This window comes from Chionomys nivalis, chromosome 4 (assembly GCF_950005125.1).
Source record: "Chionomys nivalis chromosome 4, mChiNiv1.1, whole genome shotgun sequence".
In the NCBI taxonomy this organism is placed as follows: Eukaryota; Metazoa; Chordata; class Mammalia; order Rodentia; family Cricetidae; genus Chionomys; species Chionomys nivalis.
This window is the reverse complement of record NC_080089.1, coordinates 37,876,503-37,887,217: the sequence shown is the minus strand read 5'-3', so window position 1 is coordinate 37,887,217 and position 10,715 is coordinate 37,876,503. Positions and strand designations below refer to the sequence as shown.

At 33.3% G+C, this 10,715-nt stretch overlaps 1 protein-coding gene across 1 annotated transcript; it reads left to right on the top strand.

The window, feature by feature from the left end:
- The first annotated feature begins 4,682 nt into the window (after positions 1 to 4,682).
- Positions 4,683 to 5,627, top strand: LOC130873069 (olfactory receptor 150-like). Its single transcript, XM_057767595.1, has one exon. The coding sequence runs from the start codon at positions 4,683 to 4,685 to the stop codon at positions 5,625 to 5,627; it is 945 nt and encodes a 314-aa protein (XP_057623578.1).
- Positions 5,628 to 10,715: the final 5,088 nt, after the last annotated feature.

The following is a 10,715-nucleotide window of genomic DNA, read 5'->3' as shown; positions in this document are numbered from 1 at the left end:
AAATTCTAGACAAGTGATGAGAATACAATTTTTCTACTTTTTATCTTCAGTGGAAATTGTTTCTTCATGGACATTTTTATATTTTACAGTCTTTTTTATTAAACTAGCAGAGTATACTGAATGTTTTATGCTTCTTTCAAAACTAAATTCTTATTGTTGTTCTTTAAAACCTAAAGGAGTGAACTTACCTTATTTCTCTTGGGATGTTATCAGTTTTATTGTTGTTGTTTTTGTAAAGACCAACTAACTATTGATGGTATCCGACTTAGCTGGCACCAGAATTCCCATGTCTCCTCCTAGTTGTCATTATTAGTGTTGGTTGTCACTGTTTATAAATTACCTAAAACATCTAAATTATTTTATGTTAGGTGGACAAAAAGTTGCTTTTATTAAATTCTTGGGTAAATTTTTTCAACAGAATGTTTTTGCAGCTCCCTCATACAATCCAAACAAATTTGGTAGGTATCAATGAAAGTTATAAATCCAGATCATTTATCATTTTAGTTCTTTTTCCTGTTATTTCTTTTTTTTTTTTTGAGGGAACTATTTTTTTTTAAAAAAATCATTTATATTTATAGTTTCATGAATATTTTAGTGCATTTTATATACTTTTACTAAGTCTATACTTTAAACAAAACTAACACAGGACTATATTACACAAGTGAGAACCACTGGGGAATATATATTAATTCTGGATGTTGATTTCTCCAGAGACAATACTTGAGGGATGAGACTCCAGAGGGAGATGATTCTCACTACTCTTTTTCTAACTAATCTCTTGATGTCTATACCTGCATATAAAATGTTTATAACAGCCAACCCTTGTAGAACAAGTGACTTTCTGATTGTACTTTAAGGAACATTGGTTCAAGAGATAATTCTGTGTAATCTATCTCTCACATGTTCAAAGCTATTTCTCCTTCTACTGTAAGGGAAAGGAAAAGCTCCCAACATCTAGCTGTCTGGGAAGAAGGAGTGGTATGTCCTAATAGAAGTCCTTAGCTTATAAAAATTTGTTCTACATTCTGTTGTTATCAGACATGTGTTACTTTTTGCCTGTCATTTTAAGATCCTCACTTTCTTTTTAAAATGAAACTAATAACACAGTTTTATTAATATTTATTTCAATTTAAAATTGTTTCTGAAATTTCATATATGACAACTCTGTATTTAGATCATTTGAAATGTTTCTTCTCCCCTTTGCAACTTCTCATGCTCTCTCCCAACAACTCTCAAATTACTGACTTATTCAATAGTTATTGCTAAATATATAGACACATGCATTGTATATGTCACACATAGATATACACATAAACACAAACAAACATGAGGATTCCATTGAGAGGATGTTTTTAGGACTAACCAGTTGGGATTGAATAACTGTCATTATTTGAGTTAGAGTGTCCCCAATATGCTTATATATTTAAATATTTGGATACAGGATGATAAACTTTTTAGAGAAGTTTAGAAATTGTTACATTTTTGTAAGAGATGTAGCCTTGATGGAGTACCCATGTCACTGGGGAGATGTTTTGAGGTTTCAAAAGCTCCATCCAAACCTAGAGTAATTTTTTCTATATCCTGTCTGCAGCCAGGATGCATTTTTCTCAAATAGATTGACACTGGTTATATCAGTCACCCCAGGACAATCTTCATGTTCAAGAGTAGTTGGTCAATGTATAACAGATTTCACAGGGTTTTTCTGTTTTATTTTATTTATTTCGGTTTTTGGTGTGTGCTTTTATTTGGTTATGGTTTTGTGGTTTTATTTGGAGGTACATCATTTTATTTTCTTTATTAGGGAAGTTTGCCATTGTATTGGGTTTTTCATTCTTTATTGAGAAAGAACTTAAAGTTGTGAATGTTATTTTATTGTAATGATTTTTTTGTAAAAAAATGTTAAATTATTGAATAAAACACTAATCTTTCCTTAACACCAACAAATATATGTTAAATAGGATAAGGATATAAGAGTAAAGCATAAAGGAAAATTGCAACATATAACTGTGGGAAGTTTACTTAAGGTATTTTTCTGTAAAAGTCATGTCATCTGCTATGGTCAAAAAGAAAGTTTTATTTCTTAATATTATCTAAAATACCTTTGCTGCTACCATGCCCTGAGTTAGAACTATCATCATTGTGCTGTCGTCCTTCAGGACCTTTCTAAATACCATATTTAATCCTGTGTCTTATTTACCTATCTATTTCCTTCTAGTCTACAGAATCTTGAAGAGTAGATCTTCTATGTTCTTTATCTTTCTATGCTGAAAAAAAAGGTTTAACACTTTTAAATTTGTTTTAATATTGGTTTACATTAATAGTCCAACGCTGTTATCTATCTACTCATAACAATATTAGTACATAAGTATTCATTACTATTTCTAATAAATTTCATGGCAATTTCTTATTTACTAACATCCAAATTACTGATGTAATGCTGTTTAAGCCAGAATTAAGCTGAAAATATACAAAGAATAAATAAACCTATGAAAGCATGTGTGTGTGTATATACATATATATATATATGTCTTGCATCTCAATTTACTGAAAATAAATACAAGTCTTTATAATTAAATATTATGGTATTTTGTATTATTCATATTTAAGATGCATTTCAGAATGGGAGCTTAAGAAAACTAATACGATACAGATATTGGGGAATGCTGCCATAAGCACAAAGGCATACAAACATTAAGGTCACATGTAGTGGTATTTTATTTGTATTTTAAAAGATAAAGCTTGCCTGAAGAACAGAAAAGTAAAGCAGCAACAGTGCCCAGATTATAGACTAGTCAGCAATGACACATATCTTTAATCCCTGTAACAACACCAGCTTTTCATAGAAACCAGGCAGTAGTGGTACATGCTCTTAATCCCAGAGATAGAGAGGATTATAAAGTGGGAGAAGGCAGCTCCCACTCTCAGACTCATTCTGAGGTTTACTGAGGCCAGAATCATAATTTTCAGACAGAGATCTGGGTCTGAGCTGGTTGCCTTACTTTTCTATTCATCAGTTAGATCCCCAATATCTGTCTCTGAGTTTTTGTTGTTGTTGTTGTTGTTGTTTTATTAATTGTGCTTCAGTGACACAAGCAGAGTTGAACAGAAGGTTATGGAATTTGCTAGAACTGCTATGTAGGGCAAGTACATAAAGTTGGTCAAAGTTCACAAGAATAATTAGATCTGTCATAATTTAGCAACAGATGATGGGTCTTCTGCTCTTGACACTAATATTTCCTGGAGCATCTTTGCAAATGACAATAAACAGTAAAACAAGCAAATGAACAGACTGAAAGATATAGATGGTCGTGTGTCTTGGTGAGTTCCTTTTACTGTAGCAGAATACCAGAGTATGGTAAAATAGAATGATGAGGACTGTATTTATCTTTCATAAATTTCTGAAGATTGAGAAGCTGAAGACCAAAAGCCATATCTAGGAAGTTCATTCTGTGCAATGGTGATCGAGTAAAGCCTGAAGGAACAGAGGAGTTCAAATGAAAGATATAAAGAAAGGCACAAAGTCAGCCCCACATTAGCATCCCACTCCTGTGGTAACTACTAGTTCTCATGACAGCCATATTCAGTTTGAAACATAACCTATTCTGAGTATAATTGTTCGTCTTTTTCAATAGGCAATATTGAGTGTTAAATTTCCGACACTCCCAATTGGGAATACATCCAGTTACATTATGTGGTTCTCAGCCTTTTTAGTAGAGGTGTACATTATCAATGAGATCTTCTTTCAATAAAAGTAGTTAGGAAAATAAGAAATCTCAAGACACCATATAAATTACTGTTACAGTGGACATGACTTAATCATATCAACCATTATAAAACATTTCTCCATGATTTTGTATTGACCAAGAATGGTGAGTGTTGTTCTTTGTGGAAGATAAGCAATCTGAGCTGCTAGGTCTATGAAAAACAAGTGTCAAACAAAAAATTATTAGATATCTCACCTGAGACTCTTGGTGAGTTTCCTACAACATCATCAATTATTCTGAGATTTCTGTTTTCTAACATTACCCTAATATACTGGTAATTACATTTAATAACACTCTTTAACCAATTCCTGATTTTCTATATGCTCGATTAAATTAACAGAGTAGTAGATGTTTTATCTTCTTTATTTCTAACCTACTGGCTTCTTAGTTCATTTTTGTGGGTCTGATTTCCCTAGTCATTTACCTAGATTTGAGGTAGAGAATCAGAAAGTGGTAGACAATTCCATTGTTTATAATTTTAGTATAAAATTTCTAATTTCTTCACCAATAACTATTTTTATATCTATTGATCTCTTCTGGACAATGTGTTTATATTACCATAAGTAAATTTTTTAGTCAATAGAGAGATGAATAAATAAGACATGAGAAATCCTTGAACCCTTCAGTTCAGTGTGCCAGAATGGTTTGCATGTTTTAAGAAATGAAAACCAGTAGAGATAATTCTTATGGAAATATTCACAAGAATGCAAATATCTATATGATTATATCTTCACATGTCTCATTTCTACAGGACTGAAAAATCTCTGATAGTTTCAATAGAAAAGAAGATGGAAGTCAATTTGAGAAACCTAAAAATATTTGAATTCTGTTTCAAAATCCACTGATAAATAAGAGGACGGATACTCAAATTTTTTTCCTGTATATAAAGTTTTCTCCTCACGGAGTTCCCAAATGAGAATGGAAGAAGTAAATAATACAGCTATGGCTGAATTCATCCTTTCTGGGTTAACAGAGAACCCAAACCTCCAGTTGCCTCTGTTCTTCTTCTTTCTAGGTGTCTATTTGGCTACAGTTGTGGGAAACATGGGCATGATCATCTTGATTTTGTTCAGTTCTCAGCTTCATACACCCATGTATTATTTACTCAGCAGTCTGTCTTTTATTGATTGCTGTCAGTCCACTGTCATTACCCCCAAAATGCTGGCAAACTTTGTGACAGAGATGAATGTCATCTCTTACCCAGAATGCATAGCTCAATTTTACTTCTTTGGTGCTTTTGCTGTTGCAGAATGCCACATGTTGGCCGCAATGGCATATGACCGCTATGTGGCTATCGCCAATCCTTTGCTTTACAATGTAACCATGTCCTATCAAGTCTGTTTGTGGATGATTGCTGGGATATATGGCATGGGCTTAGTAAGTGCCACAACTCACACTGTCTTTCTGCTGAGAGTGATTTTCTGCAAGGCTAATATAATAAGGCATTATTTCTGTGATCTTTTTCCATTACTGGAGCTCTCATGCTCCAGTACTTTTATCAATGAAATTCTTGCACTGTCCTTCAGTGCATTTCACATTATAGCACCAACTGTGACCATCCTTAGCTCTTACATCTTCATCATTGTCAACATTCTCCGCATTCAGTCCACTGGGGGAAGATCCAAGGCCTTCGGTACCTGCAGCTCTCACATCATGGCTGTTGCCATATTCTTTGGTTCAACAGCTTTCATGTACCTTCAGCCATCATCAGTCAGCTCCCTAGGCCAAGGGAAATTATCATCTGTGTTTTATACCATTGTTGTTCCTATGTTGAATCCCATGATCTACAGCCTGAGAAATAAAGATGTCAAACTTGCATTTAAAATGTTACTCAAAAAGTTGTTTCTTCTCAACAAAGACTAATTTTGTTTAGCAAGAATGCAGCATTTGGAATTTAGAAGAGGGAATTCCATAAACAGCAATTAATAACACTATACGTGAGTTTATTGTTAGCACATGATATATGGAAGAAATGTACCCGAGGAAGAAGTGAATTCTCATCTTCATACCCACGGAGAGCTGCTACTCTCTGGCATAACCAAAGCTACTTTCCAGATAGCAATTATATCATTACCTGAATAATTCTCAAAGCTCTTTGCATGTTTTTTTTTTCATATTTACATACATGAACCCAACTCTCTTTAGGCTAGCCTTACCTACATTAAGATCGGAATAAATGAATTTATTCAGTATCCTTTTGTTGTCTTACTGTTTTGGCTGTCTTGATAAATTGCCAAATGATTTAAAAAAGTAATTTTCTGAGTAGTATAAGATAAATAATTGAAGCTGGCTGGTGATGGCACTTGCCTCTAATCCCAGAATTTAGGAGGCAGAGGCAGGCATATTGCTATGAGTTTAAGACCAGTCTCGTCTACAAGAGCTATTTCCAGGTTGGACTCCAAAGCTACAGAGAAACTTGTTTCAAAAAGAAAATAATAAAATAACCAAAAAGTTAAGTAGTTGCAAATATCAATGGGTAATTTTGAGATTTGGAAATTTGGAAAGTATATAGGACTCTATTAGTGCATATGTAAGCAAAGGACAGTTTCTGTCATATTTCTCCCAACAATATATTTACCTTATCCTAAACTAGAGTGGCAATGATAAACAGGAACAGATGACTATGTACTTTTATGGTTATCAGTGCAACATTCTTTACTATGTTGTTGACCCCTCAGTTCCCAAAATGGCCAGAGGTATAGGTGCATCATCAAATGAGTTTCTCACAAGTGGCCACACCAAAATAGCACAAGCTGTCTTTTTTTACGTCTTATAAACACACATGTATTTCTACACTAACAAATATATTTTCTCACCCTACAACTTTAACCTTCAGCATAAACAAATATGTCAACTATGTTTTCTCCAACCTTTACATCAATACATCTTCTAAAGCAAAACTAGTGCTTACCATATTGTTAGCCTCATGAAAATTCGAACCAGGTACATTCTATTTTTGCAAAAGTGGAAGGTGATAAAAATATACACACATTTTCATGAACAACAGTATAATTCAGAACTTACCAAAGCATGTTTCAGAAATAGGGATGATGTACCATCGGCAGTTGCATTTCTTCAACTGACCATTAACTTCATTGCTCCATCCTGTGAGCAGCAAATTCCACAAATCACTGCTTATAATAAATCACACACAATTCTTTATACTGACAAATCTTTCCTTTAATTCTGGAAAAAAACTGAAAGACACAAAACTGCAGTGCATAAAAGATGTGTGTCTACAATTGCAATATGCTCTCAAGCTAGTTTTTGTGAAGTTTCAAGGTTTTACAATTTATCCCAATAAGAAGTCCTGTGTGATGAGTCTACCTACTTCTCATCCTCATTTCAACATCACCTTAACCTTAATTTTATGACAGTGTCTTATCACATCATTGGCGTTTAATCATAATGAGCATATGCTCATGTACATATTTACTCTTCACATAATGACTTTGTTGGTATCTTATTTTCTAAGTTTTATTTTTCAGTTAATGTATTTATTTTATTTTTAAAATATTGTCAACGAGATCTCTTATGCAAATATTTTATGTATTTTGTATAAAGTTCTTTGCAGATTATTTAATTACTGTGGGTTTATTATCACCTCATTATTATTCCTTTAAGCTTTAAAATATTTTTATTATTCTTTGAAAATTGCATTCAACATTCTTTGCTAATATTCACCACACATTCCCAACTCTCCCAATGTACATATCTTCCCTTCCATGCAGTCTCATGTCCTTCTGTTGTTATTGTTTTATCATCATGGACAATGTTTACTTTCAAACATTCTTGGATATGCTTTCTCCATCTGTATCATGATCAACTTGTATGGCAATTCTCTTTTAGAAAAAAATAAATGATACGCCTTTTTTCAGCCATTAAAGGTTGTCAGTAATTTCTTTGAGGTAAACTTTGTGCTGAACTATACTCTTATTGCTGAAAGTGTTTTTGGTTTTTCTTACACAGATCTTGTCCAGCCTTCACAATTCTTGTATGTCTTACAGGCTACTTTCATGTGCAAAGATACACTGTTATTGCAGTCAACCACTACTATGGATCTTACATTCTTTCTACATGTTTCTTTGGTGATTCTTGAGTCTTTTAACAGGGCTGTATTACAAATTTAGGTAATGTACAAATTAAGTTTTATCCTTTTCACGTTTTTTGACAAATTTATATGTTCTCTCTCTCTCTCTCTCTCTCTCTCTCTCTCTCTCTCTCTCTCTCTCTCTCCTATCACTCTCACCCATCTTATCTCCATGTTACCCTATTACACTCCAAGTCTCTTTCCCACATTATGACTACTGTTTCTAACCCATTTATTTTCATTAGGTTATCAGTGTCATAAATTTAGAAGTATCCAATGGAGTTCATGGGGTGTATTAGTAAGTACACAGCTAAAGAAAATGTCTGCCCTGTTCTAGAATATATGAGTAGCCTGATGATCAGTGGAAGGTGAAGAGCCAGGTGTCTCCCTACCCAACCATAATCTGAGAGGAACTATTTATAGGCTTAGCCTTATGTGGGCCATTAAGGCAGCCACTGCTGCTGCGATATCATAGTTTAATTGAATCATTACAACAGAAGAGTTTTTCTCAATCTCCCTCTTTGTTTTGGCTCTTATTTTCTCTCTGGCCCTTCATATTTGATGTTTAGAATATTTGTATGTTTTCTCATTTCTTAAAGTTCATAACACTGAATGCCTACATAAAGAACTTAAAAAATAATATGCTACTCAATAAACAGAACATGTGAAAGTTCTAGAAGAAAAAGAAACAAATTCCCCCAAGAGGACTAGATGGCAGGAAATAATCAAATTGGAGTTGAAATCAACACAATAAGAAACAAAGAAAGCAATACAAAGAATTAATGAGACAAAGAGTTGATTCCTAGAGAAAATCAAGAAAATAGATAAACATTTATCTAAACCAACCAAAAGGCAAAGAGAAAATATCCAAATTACCAAAATCTGAAACATAAAGTGGGAAATAACAGAGAGTTGGTTTCTGGAGAGAAAAGATTAAAAATCATATGAATACAGTACTCTTGTATGAAATTCTAAAAATATAACTTAAAAATAAATAATAGAAAAAATTCAGAAGGAATGTAAGGTAATCTACTGTCTCCAATATTTTCAAAGATTTTTTTAGATATTAGGTGGACCAATTATGTACAAGAAAAAAAAATAAAAAAAAATAAAAATTATTTTTCTTTACAGATGATATCATTATGTATTTCATTTTCTGTCTGATTGTCCACATTAAAATTCTAGGCTAACAGAATTAAAGTGATGAGATAGAAAATTGTTCTGTACATTATCTTAAGTGAAAATTCTTTCCATGTGAATATGATTCATATTTTACCTTAAAAATATGTTTTGATTCAGTAGGAGAGCAAGTTATGAAAAAGACATGAGATGTTCTGGAATACTAATTCATAGGGTGTTAGTGACTAGGTAGAATCAATAATCACTCTGAACGCTTAGGTAAAAATTACGTAAATGACGAGGTGATGGTTTCATACCAATGTTTATCTCTTCCAGGATGTAAATTCTCTAAAAAAAGAACTCCAGTTTCTGTTTATGGATGGCGCTATTATTTTTAGACATTGCTCATTTATGCTACCCAATCCTTAAATACATTCATGTACTTTGATTTAGTTGTCTTAATATTTTATGTATCTTGTCTTCTTTATTAATTGTATTAACAAGTCTCAGAGCATTAGTATGAATTGACTGATATAAAAATTTAGGACACACAAATTTATATCCTATTCTTTCTAAGTCTGCACAACTATATTAGGTAACATAGAGTGAACTGTATGATAGTCCTTACCAACATTAATTAAGAACATTTTGAAGGGCAAAGAAAAGAGTAAAGAGGCCTGAGTGCACTGTTAATATTTGATAGATATCTAGATTTTGATTGTCAACCAAAAATTCTAAGACAACTGAACTGAAGTGATGAGATAGACAATTGTTCTATCTGTTATCTTCAGTGGAAATTCTCTCCTCATGGAAAATTTTATATTTTATAGCCTTTTCTTTTAATATAGAAAAGAGTATACTTACTGACTTTACTCTTCATTTATAATTAATTTTTTTATTGTTCTTCTTGAAAATGTGAAGGAGTGAACTCACCATATTCCTTTTGGGTTTTTTTTTTCTTGTAAAGATCAAGTAACTATTGATAGCCTTGATGGCATCTGCCTTAACTGGCACCAGAGTCCACATGTCTGCTCCTAGTTTTTCATTATTACTATTGTTTGCCACTTTTTGTACATCATTTAAAATATTTATCTAAATTATCTTCAAGGGCAGACTGACTCCTAGGAACATCTGAACCCCGTTAAGGTTTATGTCCCTGCTCCCTAGTTCCTCAATTGGGTATTTTCATGGTATCCATCCAAATTGCGCTATCGCAGCACATAACTGAGCTGTGATCCCCCCTCATTATATGGCTTAAGATGATGCCCCCTCTTTAAAATGGAGTCTGCAAATTCAGGTCCTCATACCACCATTAACTCCAGTTAGGGGATCCAAAGCCCTGTTCTAGACTTCACAGACACCAGACGTGCAAGTAGTGCAAAGACATACATCTAAGCGAAACACTCAAACACGTAAAGAAAACATCCTGAAACAAGATAGTTCCATTTTTCCTCCTGTTGAGGACTGCTTGCTTTTGGAATAAATAAGAATCACTGTGGAGCCTGTTAAAATATCCAGGCCTCCTCCAAAGAGATTCTGATGCACCATGTCAAGTAGAAGATGAGAACTATGGGTTTTAGACATCTCTCGTCATTTTAGGGTTTTTTTGGTTTTGTTTTTTTTTTTCCTCTCTGTACAGCTTATAGACTGGCTTCTGCTACAAGGCTTTCTTCTTGCTTAACATTCCAAATGCTCAGTGTACATTTGTACAACACCATGCCTGCCTGGCTTCCTCGGGTAAT